The 23,911-nt window shown below is 43.5% G+C and overlaps 1 protein-coding gene across 1 annotated transcript; it reads left to right on the top strand.

Moving 5' to 3' along the window:
- The first annotated feature begins 16,766 nt into the window (after positions 1 to 16,766).
- LOC127337071 (ethylene-responsive transcription factor 6-like) lies at positions 16,767 to 17,649 on the top strand. The gene is made up of 2 exons (XM_051363956.1): positions 16,767 to 17,321; positions 17,635 to 17,649. Exons 1-2 carry the CDS (start codon positions 16,767 to 16,769, stop codon positions 17,647 to 17,649), a joined length of 570 nt encoding a protein of 189 aa, XP_051219916.1.
- Positions 17,650 to 23,911: the final 6,262 nt, after the last annotated feature.

Here is a 23,911-nt window from a genome sequence, read left to right on the forward strand (position 1 = left end):
GGATTTACAAAACTACCTTTGTAGTTCAAGTGGAAAATCTATCAAGTGGATTTCACAATTGTTTATTAGAATAAGTCTCATTTCGAATTGAGTTAGTACTAAATTTGTGTTCAGACTTCAGAGTTAAAGACTTTGAGCAAGTAAATTTAACATATCTATATGTACTCCCACTTCCCACGTAATGCTTTTACAGAAGCTAGGTAAATAGATCATCCTGCCCGAGCCTCTTATGAGTGGAAGACACACTGAACTAGTGCTTAATAAATCAGATTAAACCAAGATCCAACAAGATGAACCAGAATTCCATGACGCCTTTGCAGCAGCACAGCAGAGCAATCAGACCTTCCGAAAGAAACCGCAGACGAATGCTGCGATGCCCCATCTTGAGCTTGAAGTCATTGCTGTCGCCGTTCAGCTTGCCCAGCAGTACTGCACGAACGTATTCACGGCCCGTCGACCATTAATAAGGCCACAGCGTCAGTCAGCGATCCAGAGTTCCTGATGGGCCAGCCCAGACAAATCCCCTATTGAGCCGATAAGTTTCTCCAACATGTGATTTTTCTCACTCCGGTTACGGGCTTACGGCCCAAAGACTAGTGCCACCCGAAAACCCCCAATCCCGACTGCGAAGAAACAATCCCCGCTCTGTCGCCGTCGGGATCTCCGCCGCGCGCGCGCGCGTTGCCATCGCGCGCCATGGCGCTCCACAGCGCACACCGCAACGCCACACACCACCATTGCTCCAATCATTCCGCCACTTGTCTCGTCTCTGCTCACTCCACTGTTTTGACCTCGATGATCCAAGTGGGAGCCAGCGCGCGGCGCACAAGTACAGACTCGTCGTCGTCGTTCCTCTCCGTGATCCCACTTCCCAAGCGCGCATAAGCATGAGCGCGTGTGCCGGGCCGGCATGCCACGACGAAAGAAGGAATGATGAGACGAATTGATCATGGCCGCGGCGACGACAACGACGGGGATCACCTCCACGCCCTCGGTGCCTGGCGGCTGGGTCAATGCCCCGTCCGTGCATCCATCAATGTTGGCGCCAACACGAAGGCCACCTACATTTGTTCGCCTGTTTTAACTCAGGCCAACACTCGTCTGCCGATGAACTATCGATCCAATCTATCCATATCCAGTGTGCCGTGTTCTCGCGAGTGCTGGATCTGGCTCGCCAAATAATGCAGTGGCGCGTACACATAGAACACTCTCTGTCCAGAGATAGTTGCTGCGGCAGAGGAGATCGAACAGGGCGGCGTGAGGGCGACGCGCGTATCCGCTAGCGCTGCATCAATTTCGACTGTATGTACGTATCCGCATCCCCGTGCTGTGCTGTTCACTTCTTCACCAGTGAGAAGAAACAAAACAGGCTGTTGCTGTACCGCCGATCTGCGTACTACAAGCATGCATGCATGAGATCGAGCGATCGATCGATCGATAATTCGGAACAACACACCAAAAGACATCCTTCGATCGACCGACCATGCAATGCAGACTGGAGTACACAACGAGCAGGACCAAATAAATGGACAGAGTACACATCGACAATGAGAACACACACACAGCGGAGAAGTTTCTCCTCATACGCCATTGGTTCCTGGATCCGTCATAGACCTTCAAACCTCAAAACAGTGTAAAGTTCTTCGTATGTATTGTTTAGTATCATGCATCCTACCTCTAGTTCTAAACATATATCATTTAATTTCTGCTGTTCTTGTATTTCACTTAGTGAAACATTTCAGCCTTGAGGGGTCTAAGCACGAGCCATTTTTCAATTAAAGTTACACTTTGTATGGCCTAACTATATAAAGATAAATACACCTTGCAATATCTGATGCATACATCATGAAAATATAATTCATGATGGTTCTTGTAATATAAGTTTATATTGCATATGTGTTTATATTCGTATATATATTTAGTTAAACCTTACTTCTTAAACTATGACTAGAAATTATATGTAACAACAATTTGGGACTGATGAGTATAGAGCAGACAGTTCAGTTGTTGTCGCCAAACCATCATGAAGTACATTAGGATAGCACTTGCACTGGTACTCGAGGTTGTAGTCGCATCAGGCTGGGGTTCTTTGTCAGTTTAATTGGAAAACACAAGAGCGCAACAACAAATGAAGGTCTACTCTTACGGCATCAAAGAACTCAAACATTCAGCGCCCACAAGGGACCACAAGTTAGCCTCATTCTTAATTCTATCTAGAAGAACCGTCGGTGGGGCATGCTTGTCCTTGAACAACCTAGCGTTCCTTTCGCTCCAAATCTCCCAAGAGGCGAGGAGGGTAATAGATGCCAAACCCTTTTGTTTAGTCATCACGCCCCACCAAGAGAGCGTAGACATGGTTGGCCAAGCTTGGAGATCAAGAAGATGGAGGCCGAGCCAAGACTTGATGAGCTCTGACAAGGGAGCTTCTCGGCAATGTCTACCATGATGGTCTTAGGGTTAAGGGAATCCTGCAGGCTAACAAGAGACATCGGATACCAAACGAACATGGAGAGATATTTACCCAGGTTCGGGGTCCTTGATGAGGTAAAATCCTTACTTTCTGCTTGTCTGATCTTGATTTATCGAGTAGAATATGTTACAATGGGGTAGCCGATAGACTACTATGGTCGACTCCCCGGGAGGCAAGGATTCTAGAGTTTGTGTATGCTGAGTTGCGATGGTTTCGTGTATTGTTGTTCTGTCGTTCGGCAGGTCCTCTCCTGGCCTTTATATAGGAGGCCAGGTCTCGAGAGTCTTGTCCGAGCTCAACTAGGTTACAATGAGATCTAAACTAATCCTTCTTTTATTGACGTATTCTTGCCTTGCTCGTCAAGAATCCATCTTCTGGTAGGTTTCCTTCGTTACAACCGACGTACGGGCCCTCTTTGATCTTGGATAATCTTCGTGGGCTTCTAATTGAGCCAAGAGAGGTAGACTAATGTCGGGTACCCGTAGGGTAATGCCCACATCAAGCCCCCAAAGGCGAATGGTATACCTACAATTGACAAAAATATGATCCGCCGACTCGAACACCCTATTGCAAAGGGGGCAATTTCCACAATTAGTCCAACCCGGTCAGTAGTCACAACCTATTTTAAACAAGAAGTAAACTTGATCTTAGGCGGATCCCAAGTTTTTCACACCAAGGAGCTAACTGGGGACAAAATAGCTCCAAAGAATTGTGCCTTATAAGCGGATTTGGAGGAGTATAGCCCATTGTTGGTGATGTTTCAAGAGATATCATCCATCACCTCCTCGTGAAGAACAACTTCTCTTAGCATAGCCCAAAGAGATAAACCGTTCATGATCAATTTGGAACGTATATTCTTTTTGCAGAACTTTCACAAGTTCAATGCCCTACGAATCATCAGATAGAAGTCATAGAACTCCTGATCTGCAGACGGGTCCATAATATACCTAGGTGTACACTGCCAACTGTAGTTTGTATTGGACTCTAGTCTGAAGGTAAGTGGCACTGCAGTCTGCAGTACTGTAATACCCATACTAAAGTTTTGAAGCAACCACTCGTAGCTATCATGCCAGGTCGCCACTTTTGGCACGGCTCCTCCTTCCAGGTTCCAACTGTGCGTGCGACCTCCATGTTCCACTAGCTTGCAATTAGCGCAGCACTACTAGCTAGAGACGATCGAGTCCTTGTGCCCATAATTACTTGTCTCATCTTGGCTACTTTTTGCAGCCGGAAAGGACGCAAATCTTGGGTGCCGATATCCTACATCTAATCTAATGGTAAACGCGTCCTACATCGATCGAGATGCATACATTGTACAAGGTTTTACTGTCTACGAGCTCGATCAATCGACTATCAAAGTAAGTGGAGTGTAGACTGTGGTAGTATACATGATGCTGGTGAATCATACACCGCCATGGCAGCACCTACCCCGTGGGCGTGGTTTGGGGTCCTCCCGATCGAGGGAGCAAACCGATAAATGGACAGCGTACAGATCGGCAGGACGCACAGCAAAGAAGCTTCGCCCGATACGCCACTCCTTCAACCGTTAATGGAGCCGCAGGACCACGAGTTTGCATTTTGAACCATCATCATAACTGAAATCCATGAGCAAAGCAGCTGCATCTGCTCATAACGAATGGGAAGCCTCCCCAGGCAGCATCGGCCTCCGATCTTTTATCGGCGTAATGGAGAACAGAAATAGCCTTTGATGCCAAGCAATCCCTGGATGCCGTACCTGTTTCTGCACTCAAGTTGTGCCTAGCTCCTTAGCAGGAACCATTTATGCATGGTCCGTTTGTTCATGGATTTCAACTATGATGGAATTTTTGCGGAAACAGGAACAAATTCAATGCCATATGAGCCAGCGAAAACTAACTCCTGACTTGTAGTGACCTTGTAATGCCAGACTTAAAAAACCTATGTAACTTTTTTTATATCTAATCGGACAGCAGAACGACTGCCTTTAACCTCATAAAAACAACCTGAGCTGCAAATCTTATTATTTACATGCAGATTTTTCAGAGATAACAGTGGCATCTCAGAGCAGCTTGTATAGAGGACCAGAGCCATGATTAGAGGTGAGTGGCACTAGAGGTTCAGCAGTAGTCCTACACCGCTTTTGGCCCAGCTGCCCCTTCCAAGTGCCAACAGCGCGGTGCTCCATGTTGCGCTAAGTACTCGAGAGACTGGAGACGATCGAGTCCTCTGCTCATAATAACCTCTCATGTTTGTTACCGTTCGTTTTAGAGATCTACTATCGCATCTTCGTGGTAACAGCGACTGCACGCGCGTCGCGGTTGGGGCCGAAAAGGACAGAAAACTGTAATCAATCAAGCACTACGTTGCTGATAAATGCATGCAGGCATCGTGTGATACTACAATCTTTAACTGCATGCCCACGTAGCTGAACAGCATGTTTGTTCACGACGGCAGGGAACCTGCATTTCAGTTTACATGGCCGAACGCCTCCTAAAACGACGAACTCAGGCCATCTCCAACGCTACCTCCCCATTTGATCCGCGAGTCTTCAAAAAAATCGTCGCAGATAAAAAGCAAGGGAGTGACTATTTCTTAGTCGTTCTCACTCAGTTACAACTCATGTTGCAATTGATGGCTAGCACGAATCATGAAGTAAATCCGACGATGTAAAACTTAACTGAGCATGAAGCTAAGCGCGGCGATCCATTGGGTGGATGTCTGCGTGGCTATCTGACTAGACCCTAGGCCAACATTTGGTGTGTGCGGACATAGCGCAAACGTGGCTCGTGTCCCACCGTCGGTCAACGATTGCCAATTTGCCTTCGTATCTACCGCCACCGCAGCGATGCGGCCGAATCCGGTGCCTTTTGCCAGGCGAGGTCGGGTGGTCTTGCCGTGCTGGAGGACCTTCATCACCGCGCTGCTCATTCATGAGCACAATGTCGCGCAAATTCCGACCGTGGCTCCATCAAGGGACATGTTAGGGCTTTGGACCGAAAAAGAGAAATCAGCCATGTGTAGCTCTTCGCAACTATTTCCACCACATCAAACCACTGTACACTACGGCATTGTTCCGCCACCGGTTTTGGATGTGAAGATCATTGTTCCACCGACTCATGGAAGGAGTCAAGAGTAACATCGAGTCCTTCATTTGCAAAGAGGAGGTAATTGGACAGGTGCGCTTCTATTATCAGAATGCACATCAGTGATTAGATTGCTTGCATATGGCATTGCCGGTGATCTAGTGGATGAGTATGTGCGGCTGAGTGTGTCCACCTGCCTAGACTTAATGTATAGATTCTGCAGCGCAGTGGTTGTTGTGTTCGGTGAGGAATATTTGATAGAACCAAGTGGACGTAACCCGTCTGTTGTCAATCAACACTTTTGGAGGGTTCACTAGGATGCTTGGCAACATAGATTGCATGCATTGGCAGTGGAAAAAATATCCAATTGGTTTACATGGGCAATACAAGGGCTATTCTTTGTTCATGACGGCTAGTTTACATAATTACATCAACGTGTTGCAATGTTCTCTAGTGTTCGATAAACTTGCTGAAGGCAAGTCCCCGAATGTTCAGTTTGAGGTTAATGGATACCACTATGATAAGAGGTACATTGGTCTAGTTGATGGCTTCTATCCACCTTGGGCTACATTGGTCATGACAATTGAGCGCCACGTCTTAGTTGGAGATGTCTTAAGTAACATACCGTTGAATATAAGATTCACACGTGTTCTAACAAATGATAAATGAGAAACATGGATAGGCCTTGTCTGAAGACTAATGGGAGTAACTTACGGATGAACTTGATAGTTTTAAGTGGCGACTATAACTGGTGTTTTTTTGGTCAAGTCCATGTATGATGATTATATGAATGGGCATACGGTATTTCTTAAAAAATATATGTGGAGAATTAAGGTACCGCTGAAAATAAAGATGTTTATGTGGTTTCTCTTTAGAAAAGTATTTCTTACTAAAGATAAGATTGCAAAAAGACGATGAAATGGGTGTACTAAGTGTGTGTTTTGTGGTTCTCACGAAACTATTGACCACCTATTTATTTTATGCCCTTTTGTTCGTCTAGTTTGGAGAGTAGTTCACTTTACTTTTAATATCTCTCCTCCGGCTAATGTAACAAATATGTTTGGGAATTGGCTTATGAGATCGATAAGAAAATAAATGCTCGAATTCGCGTGGGAGTTTGTGCTTTCGTTTGGGCAATATGGAATTATCGAAACGATGTTGTGTTTAACAAAGGGGGGAAACCAAAAAAAATTGCAGGTTATCCACGTGTGGTCTTACCTTCTTCCTGTGGAACAGTGGGGACCTATGGATACTGGCTGCAATTGAATGATGGCGGTCGTTCGGGCTATCTTCAGGCAGGATGGCTGGCAACATTCTAAGCGCATAGAAGATGCATAGATGCCATTTATGTTCTTTGTTTAGGTGGCTGATTTTTGCTGCTACTTTCTGTGATCCTTGAGTTGTAAAACTGATATTTTAAACATTGCAATGAAATAAAGGTTGTGTGTGTCATTTCGATGCAGAGGCCGGGGCGATGCTCCCATTTAGAAAAAAATTCCGTTGAGAAACATTCAAGATTTGCTAAAAAGAAATAGGATACTAGGAAATATGTGCTTGTGGAGTCTTCTAAGCTCATTGGGATATTATTGTTCGGCACCTTGCTCAAATATGGAGCCTTCAGACCATGTGCGATGTGATGTACGCCTATACTATCATGCACAACATGATTGTGATGATATTCACAACATGGAATACAAAAAACTCATACAAGATGCAAATAAAACCAATATTTAATCTATGAAGAGCTAAGATTTAACTTAAGAAGATGCAAGCAAACGAGTAAGATCAGATCCACATACCCTTGTAGAACGCTAAGTGGAAACATCAATATCGCGGTTGATGTAGATGTTCTCATCCGCAATCCAATCCGATCAACGCCGCAATGAGTAACGCCTCCGAGTTATGCACACGTGCAACACAATAGCGTCTCATCCTTCTTGATCCATAAAGTATAGATGGAGAGTAGATGGGATCTAGATGCCGACAATGTGGCGACGGTGGTGACTATGGTGGAAAGCTCCATGGGTAAGGCTTCGCATACGCACAAGAGGGAGGAGGAAGAAGAGATGCATCAAGAGCTATGGCGGCTAGATTTGAAGTGCCCCTAGCCCCTTTCCCTTCCGTATACATGATGGGGGACGACCAACTTGCCCCCCCCCCCCCTCTAGGTTGAGGGGTGTGGCCAAAGGGTGGAAGAAAAGTTTCCTTCCCCTCCCTCCTCCCAAGTTGGTGGCCCCTTTTAGGGTTTCCCTTAGTTGGCTGCATGGGCCTTATGTTATTGGTACACATGCCCATGTAGGCATGGGCACCACCACTTGGTCCATGTGGGCCCTCTAGGTGGTGTGGTCCCCACAGATGGCCCATTTGGAACATTCTAGAACTTCTTTGATACGATACTGGGAAAATCCCAATTTTTTTCGAAACCCTTAAAAGAGTTTCCCATATATGAATTCTATTATCCGAACTATAATAAAGCTCCTCGTGATGTTCTAGATCCCATCCGAGATTCTGAATAATATTTTGTCTCACCATTATTAATATCACATAACTACCCTAGCGTTATTGAGCGTTATGTGTGTGACTCTATGGGTCATACAATATGTGGACAAGATCGAGACACCTCTCCAATCAATAATAAATAGAGGGACCTGGATGACCATAATGAGTCCTACACATTCAATGAAGAACTTTATCTATTTAACCACGATATCAAACATTCAAACAATCCCATATTTCGTTCCTTTTGTCTCGCGATATTTTACTTCCCTAAGATTCGATCGTCGGTTTCACCATACCTAGTTCAGTCTTGTTTCTAGTGAGTACTCTTTACTCGTACCGTAATACAACATTTCTTGTGACCAACTCGTTAGTCACATGCTTGCAATCGATATAGAATGTGTGTTACTTGAGCGGGCGCGGAGTACATCTCTCCATCACGTGGATGGACAAATCTTACTCTTGATCACTATTCAAAAAAGCTGCCGAGATACCGATTTATCGGCCGATTTATCGTGAATCGGGGTAACCGATAAGATTTCACCATATCGGCCAATTATCGCGGCACCAATATTTCGGCCGATTTTCTGTCCGAGAACCGATATTTCGCCCGATTCGCACTCTGGTGACCGATATTTCGGCTGATTGGTAATGAATTTTCACTGAATTTTGGTATGTGATACGCGTACAGCACGCGACCGTTGGGAACCCCAAGAGGAAGGTGTGATGCGTACAGCGGCAAGTTTTCCCTCAGTAAGAAACCAAGGTTTATCGAACCAGTAGGAGCCAAGAAGCACGTTGAAGGTTGATGGCGGCGAGATGTAGTGCGGCGCAACACCAGGGATTCCGACGCCAACGTGGAACCTGCACAACACAACCAAAGTACTTTGCCCCAACGAAACAGTGAGGTTGTCAATCTCACCGGCTTGCTGTAACAAAGGATTAGATGTATAGTGTGGATGATGATTGTTTGCAGAAAACAGTAGAACAAGTATTGCAGTAGATTGTATTCGATTAAAAGAATGGACCGGGGTCCACAGTTCACTAGAGGTGTCTCTCCCATAAGATAAATAGCATGTTGGGTGAACAAATTACAGTTGGGCAATTGACAAATAGAGAGGGCATGACAATGCACATACATGATATGATGAATATTGTGAGATTTAATTGGGCATTACGACAAAGTACATAGACCGCTATCCAGCATGCATCTATGCCTAAAAAGTCCACCTTCAGGTTATCATCCGAACCCCTTCCAGTATTAAGTCGAAAACAACAGACAATTGCATTAAGTATGGTGCGTAATGTAATGAATAACTACATCCTCGGACATAGCATCGATGTTTTATCCCTAGTGGCAACAGCACATCCACAACCTTAGAGGTTTCTGTCACTCCCCCAGATTTAATGGAGACATGAACCCACTATCGAGCATAAATACTCCCTCTTGGAGTTAAGAGTAAAAACTTGGCCAGAGCCTCTACTAATAACGGAGAGCATACAAGATCATAAACAACACATAGATAATAGATTGATAATCAACATAGCATAGTATTCTCTATCCATCGGATCCCAACAAACACAACATATAGCATTACAGATAGATGATCTTGATCATGTTAGGCAGCTCACAAGACCCGACAATGAAGCACAATTAGGAGAAGACGACCATCTAGCTACTGCTATGGACCCATAGTCCAGGGGTGAACTACTCACTCATCACTCCGGAGGCGACCATGGCGGTGAAGAGTCCTCCGGGAGATGATTCCCCTCCCCGGTAGGGTGCCGGAGGCGATCTCCTGAATCCCCCGAGATGGGATTGGCGGTGGCGGCGTCTCTGGAAGGTTTTCCGTATCGTGGCTCTCGGTACTGGGGGTTTCGCGACGAAGGCTATAAGTAGGCGGAGGAGATAGGTCAGGGGGCCACACGAGGGCCCCACACGACAGGTCGGCGCGGCCAAGGGCCAGGCCGCGCCGTCCTGGTGTCTGGCCACCTTGTGGCCCCACTTCGTATCATCTTCGGTCTTCTGGAAGCTTCGTGTGAAAATAGGCCCCTGGGCGTTGATTTCGTCCAATTCCGAGAATATTTCCTTACTAGGATTTCTGAAACCAAAAACAGCAGAAAACAACAACTGGCTCTTCGGCATCTCGTTAATAGGTTAGTGCCGGAAAATGCATAAAAATGACATAAAGTATGCATAAAACATGTAGATATCATCAATAATGTGGCATGGAACATAAGAAATTATCGATACGTCGGAGACGTATCAGCATCCCCAAGCTTAGTTTCTGCTCGTCCCGAGCAGGTAAACGATAACAAAGATAATTTCTGGAGTGACATGCCATCATAACCTTGATCATACTATTGTAAGCATATGTAATGAATGCAGCGATCCAAACAATGGTAAATGACATGAGTAAACAAATGAATCATATAGCAAAGACTTTTCATGAATAGTACTTCAAGACAAGCATCAATAAGTTTTGCATAAGAGTTAACTAATAAAGCAATAATTCAAAGTAGAGGTATTGAAGCAACACAAAGGAAGATTAAGTTTCAGCGGTTGCTTTCAACTTTTAACACGTATATCTCATGGATATTGTCAATGTAAAATAATATAACAAATGCAATATGCAAGTATGTAGGAATCAATGCACAGTTCACACAAATGTTTGCTTCTTGAGGTGGAGAGAGATAGGTGAACTGACTCAACATAAAAGTAAAATAAAGGCCCTTCGTAGAGGGAAGCATTGATTGCTATATTTGTGCTAGAGCTTTGGTTTTGAAAACAAGAAACAATTTTTTCAACGGTAGTAATAAAGCATATGTGTTATGTAAATTATATCCTACAAGTTGCAAGCCTCATGCATAGTATACTAATAGTGCTCGCACCTTGTCCTAATTAGCTCGGATTACCTGGATTATCATCGCAATACATATGTTTTAACCAAGTGTCACAAATGGGTACCTCTATGCCGCCTGTACAAAGGTCTAAGGAGAAAGCTCGCATTGGATTTCTCGCTATTGATTATTCTCAACTTAGACATCCATACCGGGACAACATAGACAACAGATAATGGACTCCTCTTTTATGCATAAGCATTCAACAATTATTAATTTTCTCATATGAGATTGAGGATATTTGTCCAAAACTGAAACTTCCACCATGGATCATGGCTTTAGTTAGCGGCCCAATGTTCTTCTCTAACATTATGCATGCTCTAACCATTCTAGCGGTAAATCTCCCTTACTTCAGACAAGACGGACATGCATAGCAACTCACATGATATTCAACAAAGAGTAGTTAATGGCGTACCCAGGAACATGGTTATCGCACAACAAGCAACTTAATAAGAGATAAAGTGCATAAGTACATATTCAATACCACAATAGTTTTTAGGCTATTTGTCCCATGAGCTATATATTGCAAAGGTAGAGGATAGAAATTTTAAAGGTAGCACTCAAGCAATTTACTTTGAAATGGCGGAGAAATACCATGTAGTAGGTAGGTATGGTGGACACAAATGGCATAGTGGTTGGCTCAAGGATTTTGGATGCATGAGAAGTATTCCCTCTCGATACAAGGTTTAGGCTAGCAAGGCTATTTGAAACAAACACAAGGATGAACCGGTGCTGCAAAACTCACATAAAAGACATATTGTAAACATTATAAGACTCTACACCGTCTTCCTTGTTGTTCAAACACTTTACTAGAAATTATCTAGACCTTAGAGAGACCAATTATGCAAACCAAATTTTAGCAAGCTCTATGTATTTCTTAATTAATAGGTGCAAAGTATATGATGCAAGATCTTAAACATGAGCACAACAATTGCCAAGTATCACATTATCCAAGACATTATAGCAATTACTACATGTAGCATTTCCCGTTTCCAACAATATAACAATTTAACGAAGAAGATTCAACCTTCGCCATGAATATTATGAGTAAAGCCTAAGGACATATTTGTCCATATGCAACAGCGGAGCGTGTCTCTCTCCCACACATTGAATGCTAGGATCCATTTTATTCAAACAAAACAAAAACAAAAAACAAACCGACGCTCCAAGCAAAGTACATAAGATGTGATGGAATAAAAATATAGTTTCACTAGAGGAACCTGATAATATTGTCGATGAAGAAGGGGATGCCCAAGGCATCCCCAAGCTTAGACGCTTGAGTCTTCTTGAAATATGCAGGGGTGAACCACAGGGGCATCCCCAAGCTTAGAGCTTTCACTCTGCTTGATCATGTTGTATCATCTCCCTCTCTTGATCCTTGAAAACTTCCTCCACACCAAACTCAAAACAACTCATTAGAGGGTTAGTGCACAATTAAAATTTACATGTTCAGAGGTGATATAATCATTCTTAACACTTCTGGACATTGCACAGAGCTACTGAAAGTTAATGGAATCGAAAAATCCATCAAGCATAGCAAAACAGGCAATGCGAAATAAAAGGTAGAATCTGTCAAAACAGATTAGTTCGTAAAGACGAATTTCTAAGAGGCACCAGACTTGCTCAAATAAAAATGCTCAAATTTAATGAAAGTTGCGTACATATCTGAGGATCATTCACGTAAATTGGCATAATTTTCTGAATTACCTACAGAGAATTAGGCCCAGATTCGTGACAGCAAAGAAATCTGTTTCTGCGCAGTAATCCAAATCTAGTATGAACCTTACTATCAAAGACTTTACTTGGCACAACAATGCACAAAACTAAGATAAGGAGAGGTTGCTACAGTAGTAACAACTTCCAAGACTCAAATATAAAATAAAAGTGCAGAAGTAAAAACATGGGTTGTCTCCCATAAGCGATTTTCTTTAACGCCTTTCAGCTAGGCGCAGAAAGTGTGTATCAAGTATTATCAAGAGATGGTGCACCAACATCATAATTTTCACAATTTGTCCCATTGGGGATCTTAGATGCTCCCTTATCTATAGTGGTTTTAAGAGCTTTATCAATTTTAGGCCTATAATAGCTTTTTGGTTTAGGCACCTTAGAGACATACATGAACTTTTGCTCCTTACCCACATAAGCTTTCTCTCTAAACTTTATAGATGAAAAGGTTGAACCCAATGTTCCCATAGCCTCTTCAAGTTCGCTAATCCTTTAGGTTTGATTATCATGAATAGCACAAGATTCTAAGATGGCGATTCTCTCATTAATTCCACCTAGAGATTTATCAAGTTTATCAGTGCTATCAAGTAATGCTCCCAAAGTAGTATCAATACTTGGAAGGTTTAGATCTATGGTTTCCAACTTTTTCATGACATCTTCAAGAGAGGTTTCAATTTTAACTTCATTAACAGGTGGTATTCCAAATAAACTCTCAATAATGCAACGAGCTTCTAAAGCAGGAGTACCTAGGAAGTTACCTCCCGCGAGACAATCAAGAACATACCTATTCCAGCTAGAGATACCAACATAAAAATTCCTGAGTAAGATAGTGGTGGAGTGTTTCTTAGTGCACCTATTATGGGAATCACTAATTCTATACCAAGCATCTTTTAAACATTCTCCCCCTTGTTGCTTAAACGAACGAACTTCAACTTCAGGATTACTCATTTTAGCGATAGTAAATAAAGCAAACTAGATAAAGTAAATGCAAGTAACTAATTTTTTTGTGTTTTTAATATAGCAAACAAGATAACAAATAAAGTAAAGCTAGCAACTAATTTTTTTGTATTTTGATATAATGCAGCAAACAAAGTAGTAAATAAAATAAAACAAGACAAAAACAAACTAAAGAGATTAGAATGTGGAGACTCCCCTTGCAGCGTGTCTTGATCTCCCCGGCAACGGCGCCAGAAAACAGTCTTGATACGCGTACATCACGCGACCGTTGGGAACCCCAAGAGGAAGGTGTGATGCGTACAGCGGCAAGTTTTCCCTCAGTAATAAACCAAGGTTTATCGAACCAGTAGGAGCCAAGAAGCACGCTGAAGGTTGATGGCGGCGAGATGTAGTGCTGCGCAACACCAGGGATTCCGGCGCCAACGTGGAACCTGCACAACACAACCAAAGTACTTTGCCACAACGAAACAGTGAGGTTGTCAATCTCACCGGCTTGCTGTAACAAAGGATTAGATGTATAGTGTGGATGATGATTGTTTGCAGAAAACAGTAGAACAAGTATTGCAGTAGATTGTATTCGATTAAAAGAATGGACCGGGGTCCACAGTTCACTAGAGGTGTCTCTCCCATAAGATAAATAGCATGTTGGGTGAACAAATTACACTTGGGCAATTGACAAATAGAGAGGGCATGACAATGCACATACATGATATGATGAATATTGCGAGATTTAATTGGGCATTACGACAAAGTACATAGACCGCTATCCAGCATGCATCTATGCCTAAAAAGTCCACCTTCAGGTTATCATTCGAACCCCTTCCATTATTAAGTTGAAAACAACAGGCAATTGCATTAAGTATGGTGCGTAATGTAATCAATAACTACATCCTCGGACATAGCATCGATGTTTTATCCCTAGTGGCAATAGCACATCCACAACCTTAGAGGTTTCTGTCACTCCCCCAGATTTAATGGAGACATGAACCCACTATCGAGCATAAATACTCCCTCTTGGAGTTAAGAGTAAAAACTTGGCCAGAGCCTCTACTAATAACGGAGAGCATGCAAGATCATAAACAACACATAGATAATAGATTGATAATCAACATAGCATAGTATTCTCTATCCATCGGATCCCAACAAACACAACATATAGCATTACAGATAGATTATCTTGATCATGTTAGGCAGCTCACAAGACCCGACAATGAAGCACAATTAGGAGAAGACGACCATCTAGCTACTGCTATGGACCCATAGTCCAGGGGTGAACTACTCACTCATCACTCCGGAGGCAACCATGGCGGTGAAGAGTCCTCCGGGAGATGATTCCCCTCCCCGGCAGGGTGCCGGAGGCGATCTCCTGAATCCCCCGAGATGGGATTGGCGGCCGCGGCGTCTCTGGAAGGTTTTCCGTATCGTGGCTCTCGGTACTGGGGGTTTCGCGACGAAGGCTATAAGTAGGCGGAGGAGATAGGTCAGGGGGCCACACGAGGGCCCCACACGCCAGGCCGGCGCGGCCAAGGGCCAGGCCGCACCGCCCTGGTGTCTGGCCACCTCGTGGCCCCACTTCGTATCATCTTCGGTCTTCTGGAAGCTTCGTGTGAAAATAGGCCCCTGGGCGTTGATTTCGTCCAATTCCGAGAATATTTCCTTACTAGGATTTCTGAAACCAAAAACAGCAGAAACAAAGAATCGGCTCTTCGGCATCTCGTTAATAGGTCAGTGCCGGAAAATGCATAAATATGACATAAAATATGCATAAAACATGTAGATATCATCAATAATGTGGCATGGAACATAAGAAATTATCGATACGTCGGAGACGTATCAGTATGGCAGTTGATATTTTCGTCACATGGTCTTGTAGAACTGTGCATTAGCTTATTTTTCCATTTTTATTGATTCAAATGCAAAGAATCAAGGTAATACTTATGCTCAATGCTCCAATATTATTTTTACATGTCATATGATAGAAAATTTAGTGCTGAAAATTAGAATTTACAAAAAATTAAGCCGATAAATGGGCAACAGATAAAAACAATTAATCGGCCGATAAGCGATTAATCTCCATTTTGAGGTTGACTGATAAGTTAAGATTAACGATTTCTTGAACATTGCTTTTGATACATACTACTCAACAAGTACTTTCTGAGATACCGAATATCACCTTTATGATCATCCAATTATAAAGTGACGGTTGATGTCCCAAATTATTCTTCCGGTACTAGGGAGTAGCATAATCTCATGGTCTAAGGATAAATGTATTTGACATTGGAAAATTACATCATTTTAATCATAGTGAAACGATCATATTGCTTGACTTACTAGGGCTTCTCCATCACTGTCATTCTTCTCAAGAAATGACTCCGTTGTTAATTGTTAATGATTAACGATGTCTTTGTTAGGAGACCTTCACCATCGTTAACCAATGGACTAGTCTAGTATATACGTTACTAGGGACATTGTCTTGTTTATGAGACCACACATGTATCATGTTTCTGGTTAATACAATTATAGCATGGAGTATAAACGTTTATCATGAACATGAAATATGATAATAACATTATTATTATTATGCCTCAAGGGCATATTTCAAACAGATTGTTCTGTAAGAGTGTGATGATTCACTATTTGATGTTGATTGGGAAGGTCAGGACGAGTTGGTTGGACCCGAGGGTGCTCCGGCGACGTTTCACGAGATTCTTCATGTGCATCACGAAATTCATGATCAGACAGTTTTGTAAATTAATTTGGTTCAGCACATGTAAAACCATGTTGGTAGCAATGTTAGGAACAATGAAAAAAATCCTTTATAGGACACTTTGCCTTTTTCTTTGCTTAAGGAACTATATTATTTAATTTCTAAACGAACTACGTGTGCAACAAAATTGTGTGGCCATATAGCCAAGGTTGGCCGCGTGGCTCAAATAAATAGTCGCGTCGGGTGCAATGTAAAACACTTAGAGCAACTTCAACAAGCACGCCAAAAGCTCGTACCAAAAAAATCGCCAAAATAAAGCGTAGGAGCGGGCGCGTGAACCTCTAGCAGACGCGCGAAAATGCGGCGTGCTCTAATTATATTTCTGCGTGGGCTTTTGTGCCATCCTATGTGCCAAAGTTGACGCTCCGCTTCCAACACACGCTATAAAATGCGCGCGCACCCAACCGCCAGGAACATTCAGCCGCGCGTCGCTTTGCCACCGATCCACCTCGCTCCGCGCGACGCTCCGCCTTCTCTCCACCTCGCTCGCGCGCCGCTCCGCCTCCACGCCGCCATCATTCCTCCCCGCCGCCACTCGAGCTCCGGCTACCGCGGTGTCCGCACGCGTCCGAACGGGACGTTCTACACCGAGATCCGTAGCGGCGAGGAGCGCATCGAGCTCGGGACGTTCGAGACGGTGCACGAGACGGCGTGCGCATACGACGCGGTCGCCTGGCGCCTCGGCCGCTCTCGACGGTCCATGAACTTCGACGAGACGCGACAGCAGGAGGAAGCCCTCGCGCCGCCGCCAGCCGTCACGTGCGAGGTGAGGCAGCGCCATCGCGAGCTCGAGCAGCGCCTCGTCGTCGCCGAGCGGGACGAGCACATGCGCCTCGAGTGGGCGCAGCGCTTCCCAGAGGACGTGGCCGTGGAGGTCGCCTTCTGCGCCGAGAAGGAAGAGGCGAAGGTGGCGCAGAAGGCGGTGAAGAAGCGTGACCGAGAGGCAAGGAGGGCAAAGAAGAAGGAGAAGGGGGAGAAGGCCGCGAGGAAGAAGGAGGAGAAGAAGAATGGCGCCGGTCCGTCTATCATCATCGTCGATTCTTCCTCCTCGTCCTTCGAGTGGACGTCGACTCCGGTGTCGTCGACAACACCAAACTCCTCCGACTTCGACTGAGATTCCGAATAGTAGAGTAGTGTAATCTAGCTTTAATAAATTCAGTTGTACCAAATGTGGGTTGAACTTTGCAATATATTTATATTTCCAGTCTATTTTTACATCTTGTTAGATCTATTTATGTATGTAATTGTATTTCCAGCCTGCGACCCTCTGAAACCGTAGCGCAGACGCGACCTCCGATTCTTGTCTCACCTCACCTCATCCGTTCCAAGTAGAGGTCGATGCGTCGGGGATTCAGGAGTCACGCATATAGCTACAGTAGCTAGCTAGGGGCGCAGGGTTACTCACTTGACATGAAACGCAACGCACAACCATCTGTCGGCTGTCGGTAGCCGCATGCAGCCTCGCCCTCGCGCTTTGCTCGCTGGCACAACGGATCATGGATGGATGGCCCGAGTTTTTCGCAACGGAAAAAGGCAAAGACAGATAAAGAGTACATTCTGCTACTATTTCTTTGCGTCTCAATGATTTGTAGCATCGCTGAAAGGGATTGCCCGTGTATAGAAAAGGGCTATGGGACAAAAGGGCACCAACCTGTTTTCCATTGCCAGTGTACTTGGTACTATCGGTGCATTGCACAGTCACAAGCGCACACATGTACGCCCTCTCAAGTTGTCCATTGTATAGAGTAGCAGATTGTGCAGATACGAGCTAGCAGATGCTTCGACATATGTTACTGGTTTTGTTCTCTTCCAGAGGAAGCGGGACTGCTAGTAGCTAGAGTCAACTTTCTGTCGCAAGTGTAACAACTTCTCCTCTGTTTGACTTTTGTTTTGTTTATTTACTCACTGACAGTCTGACACGAGAAAACTCATTCCGTTGGTCGCGGCAGTGGAATGCTGCAAATTTCTCGCCCTCTCGGAGAAAAATATTTGCATAGGATCAGGGTGAGATCCAGACACAGATAGGACTATTTTGGAACAGTCATGGTCCGAAATTGCTGCAATACCGTCACGGCCAGTCCCTTTCCAAAAAGAAGGTGAACAGGTAACACTTTTGGTGAAACTCTCTGCTGGTGGCAAACACCTTCATGAGAGACAGTTTTTCCCCTCCTGGAGGTGGACCTAGGCAAAACAGCGAAGCAGGGCCAGAGATTGCCCTGCAGACTATACCAACTGTTTCTGGTTTTCACCAAGGCAGGGTCCTCCCAACACAATTGCAAAAAGAAAAAAAAAACCCAACACATCTGGGGCAACTAATAAAAGTTCACCGGGATCGGTTTTTCCGTAAATCATCACCAGTCTACACACAAGTCGTAACAAATAGCATTGCTTCACTCGGTTAGACGTCCTAACAGACGGGAGACCCACCTGCACGTTAACGTGGTGATAGCGGTAACGGAAGGAAGAGACAGCCATTAGATGCCACTCCTTTTTATACTCTTATTTCTTATATTTTTTGATCACAAACTAGGAGTGGGTTTAACATCTCATCTAGCAAAATTTTAAAAAAATCTAAAAATCTAAGCATAATCAAAAAAGTTAGAGGAGGTTGTCATTGCCGCCTCATCATGGCCAAGCGGCCCTCCCCTAGCACCGTCCCTGCCGCCATGCCTGGCCACCTTTTTATAGCAACAATGACCCACACCCCAAGTCCCATTTCATTGAAATGAAACCATGAAAAAAAAAACAGCAGGTTCACGATTCCAACATCGCTTTTACAAAATCAACGCAATAAGCGACAAAAAGCCTCCAGCCAAGGCTAACAAACTGAAAAGAAACGGCAGACGGAGTGAGGCAAAATGATCTAGGCCATGTGAATCGGGAATACAAAAGGAACAATACCATGGTGTATTCACGAGCTCAGGTCGGGAAGGGAACATCCTCTAGGATAGATGAAATAGAGACCCATGTACCAAGGCCAGCAAGCCTCTTCGCCTCGGGCGATTTTGGATTGACCTCTCTCGCCCATTTGCTAGCTGCAATGTTGCCTTCAGGATACTCAGTGACGTGTAGACAAAAGTTGTCTGCCATCTTAGACATATTGTCCTTGAAGACCAGCTTCCACCGCTTGATCTAGCATAGCACCAACCTCCACATATATTTAACATCCAACCAGGGATATCCATTAAAAATTCGGTCATTTCTCACTTTCCAAATAATCCATAACACTAAAGCACAAATTAAATTTAATAGGTCATGCCTCTTGTTATCAACATATCATGTATCAATAGATTCATAAGAGTCGCCAACAATCAACTCAAAAAAACTAGGAATGCAAGGCCAAATATGTCTAGTAACAATCCAACCAATGAAAAAAATGGTGTGGTTATTCTAGTCCAGTGTAGAAAATGCAATCTTCAGGCATATGCATCTTCCTTTTCTTCAAAATATCCCTAGTCATTAGTCTATTATGTGAAAGGATCCAAAGGAAAAGGTGATCCACGAGAGGGATGTGAACCTTCCGAACCGAGGGGATAAAGACACAAACTACTTGTCCAAAATTGATAATGTGATAGAGAGTAGAAGTGGAATTATCTCCCTTACCAATGTATTGCCAAATCAGAGAGTCACAATTGTTATCATGCCATATAGAAGAAGCAACCCCTTCTAACACATACCAACTACTCATCATGTTTCAATTTAAATTTGTCCTAAAAGTCAACTTAAGCTGGGCTCCATCCTAGATTAATTTGATTAACAATTTTGTATTACACATGACATAAAAGATTGAAGAACTGTACAACCAGTGGCGAGGTACCACACCAAAGTTTCTCCCCACCAAATTCTAACAAAATTTCCATTTATAAAAATTTCCATCTATTGCCAAATTTAATACCATTAACAACCCACATTATCCCTTTCCAAAATTGGGAAACCCCAACATTCTACTATAAAAAATATTGGGGTTCTGCTTATATGATCAACTTTAGTTTTTCATTGTTTTTCATCATCTTTTGAGTACCTTTTAATCCATGAACATAAGAGACAAAGGTTAACATTTGGTAAATCAGGGATTCCTAGCACTTCAAAAACATTCTTCTTACAAATTAATTTCCAACTAGCCAAATGTAATTTCATATACCCTTCAAAGTTATTCCACAAGAAATTGGCCACTTGAGAATTAATCAACTCAAGAGCCCACTTGGGGAATTTGGGAAAAAGAAGGTAAACATAAATACTAGCAATACAAGTTTTAATAAGGAGCACACTAGCTGCTTAAGACAACATCCCCCCTCCAACTAGCAATTCTATGTAGAATTTTGTCAATCAAGTGTTGAAAATTAGCTCTCCTTAACTGTTCATAGTGCAAGGGGATCCCTAAATATTTCATGGGGAATTTACCACAGGAGCAGGAAAAAACCCTGAGTGAATGCCTCAGTCTCATGATCCTCCACGCCAAGAGGGATCAATACACTTTTATTATAATTAATTTTCTTCCCAGAAATTTATTTAAAGAACGTAATAACATGTTTTAGATTAGTTGCTATATTAACATCATTACCAGCAAATAAGATAGTGTCATCTGCATATTAGAGGCAGATGACACCACCTGGGAAAACATCTTTACACAAACCTATAATTAGGATTGCATTAGGTGCCTTGGCTAGCATTCTAGTTACACTATCGACTACTTGATCAAAGAGGAGACGTGACAAAGTATACCTTGTCTCGAACCTTTACTAGTTAAAAATAAATCTCCAATTGCATTGTTTAATTTAACTCCAACAAAGCCTCCAAAAATAATGGATTTAATCAAGTCAATCCATTTCTTACCAAATCCCTTCTTAGCAAGACAATCTAGCAAGAAATCAGGACTTACCTTATGAAAAGTACTTTCACAATCTAATTTAAGTACCAATCCTTTAATTTATGGTGTGACTACATAATGCAAAATTTCAAGTCATCACTCTCATGAATGTATTTGCCTTTAGTAAAACCAAATTGGTTAATAATAGTGATAATATTCATAATCAAAGCTAGCGTATTAGTCAAAACCTTGGTAAAGATTTTGAAAATGCAATTTAGTAAACTAATTGGCCTCAACTTTTTCATGGAAGAAGCAGCAAGTTCTTCTGGTTTTAAAGTAAGGACAACAAAGTTCAATCTACAAAATTTAATCAAGCCCAAAAATTTTGATAAAAGAGGAAAGGGAACCCATCATGGTCAGGAGCCCCTTCTACATAAGAGCCAGAAAATAGCAGTTTTGACTTCTTCTTCAGTGAAGGGGGCCTCCGGAGCTGCATTCTACTCAGGGGAAATCTTCTCATGAGTAGAGAAGAAATCACCCCTAAGAGAAAAGCCAGAGCTCTCTTCTTTCTAAACAAATATTTGTATAAGTTTGTAGCAACTTTAAAGCATTTTTGAGTTGTCAGTAACTCCAACTGGACAATCAACAGAGTGGACAAGAATTTTCCTCCTCATTTGATTGGCAACAATATCAAAAATAGGTAGTATTCCTGCCCACTTCCTTAATATCTCTATTCCTAGATATTTGCCTAGCTTAACTTCCTCCATGAGCCAGAGGTTGTGCATTGCTGCATATATGTCTTTCAGTCTAGCTTGCTCTTCCATTATCAGCTCGTCGGCCTTAGTTTTGACATCTAAAGAGTCATACTCATCCGTGAGATACCTCTTTAGAGTTCCCAGCTCAGATTCTATATTTCTACTCCAACCTTTGGTGTCTCTATTTCACCTCTTCATTTTCTATTGTGAGATATCAATGGAAGTGACCTTTCCCTCCTCCCTAGCCCAACCACCCCACCCGCAGTGCGGTGCTCGGCCACGAGTAGAAAGAAGTATCGATGGATCTTGGCCAAGAGCAGGGGCACGTCGATGCTAGGCCGTGAGGTGGGAGGTGCAAGAGTAGCACTCAACCAGCACTAGAGGTTGAGGCAGAATGTAGGGATGCGTGTTGAGATGTGTGTGGCTATTGGTCACCCCACACTTAGATGAGCCACGGAGAAGTTCTGTGTCAACTCCTGAAAGCTCGAACCTGAAGCAATAAAGCTCTAGGACGCCCGGAATCTAGGACCCAACCATCACCTTCCCCGAAATCGGTGCAGCACCGATGGTCATGGCGTCGATGTCGAGATCCCAACCTCCCCAGTGAAGCCCTACTCCTAGATTTATGTTGACGATGGTGTCCACTAGGTTGTTGAGGGTCGTCGATGGTCCAGAATCGTAGCCACGTAGGGGCTCCTTCGTTTGCCTCCTTGGAAATTGGATCAACATGAGGGTATTAGGGGCGAAGGGAAAGCTATGTGGGTCACATGCTCACTCTAGCAGGCCCTAGGAATATGCTAGGAATATGCTAGCGGCTCAGTCAGACGGTAGTGAAAATTTGGTGTCACGTCATCACTTACAGTGGATCTCGATTGTCATAAATGGTATTAGGCGGGATCAGTGTGATTTGTCATGATGTGACACGGTGGTATTTTGAGTAAAAATCGTACATCTGTGGTTTTTCGTAGTAGTTGCCCTAGATGTGGTGATTTTTTTCATTTATCTTGTCATTTCAACGCCCTATGCATCGAATTTGTAAATCAACGGCCTAGATAAAGTTAGATGTACCGATGGAAGAGATCCATGTGTTGGTGCACACTGATAACGCAAAGGACATGATGTACAGACAGCGTAGAGCACTGTACTAGGCTTCAACAGTATTGAGCCGTCAAATTCAAGTTAATTACGCTTAGAACCCAGTGGTTCTAACTTGTGACCTTGGTTACAAAACTCCATGTCAGTTTAACCTGCCAGTGGGCCTAAGGGCACATAATCGGGGTTTCGTCGGGTTTCTTTGTTGGCCTCCTCGAGAATTTGATTGACATGAGGGGACTGGGGAGGAAGAGAGACCTGATACGTATCCCATGTTGACTGGCGGGCCCTAGGAATATGCTAAAGATCCAGTTAGACAGTAGTAAAAATTTGGTGCCACTTCCTCACTTACGGTGGGCCCCAACTGTCAGAAACGGAGCGATGGATCAATGTGATTTGTCATGATATGACACTGGTGGTCCTTTGCGAGAAAATCGTACACTAATGGCCTTTTGTACTCAATAGGCACATCCGATTTTTTATTTTAAAAAAATTGTGACATTCTTTGTTGGATGGAAGTAGTAGTTGCCCTAAATTTGGTGGTTTTTTCAATTATCTTGTCGTTTCGACACCCTATGCACCGTATTTGTAAATCGGCGGCCTAGATAAAGGTGGATGTACCGATGGAAGAGATCCATGTGTTGGTGCACACTGATGATGTACAGACAATTTAGAGCACTGTACTACGCTTCAACAGTATTTAGCCGTTAATGTCAAGTTAATTACTCTCAGATCCCTGTGGTTCTGACTTGTGAGCTTCGTTACAAAACTCCGTGTCAGTTTAACCTGCCAGTAGGCCTCGGGGCACAGAAACGGACAAGCTTCCGTGCCCAGCGCTCTCTCCCGGGCCCACAGAAACCACCCAACAAGCTCGTCTCG

Source organism: Lolium perenne, chromosome 1 (assembly GCF_019359855.2).
Source record: "Lolium perenne isolate Kyuss_39 chromosome 1, Kyuss_2.0, whole genome shotgun sequence".
Classification (NCBI taxonomy): Eukaryota; Viridiplantae; Streptophyta; class Magnoliopsida; order Poales; family Poaceae; genus Lolium; species Lolium perenne.

Bases quoted from the DNA above. Each gene is read 5' to 3' on its own strand.
- LOC127337071 (XM_051363956.1), top strand. From the start codon at position 16,767: ATGCGCGCGCACCCAACCGCCAGGAACATTCAGCCGCGCGTCGCTTTG.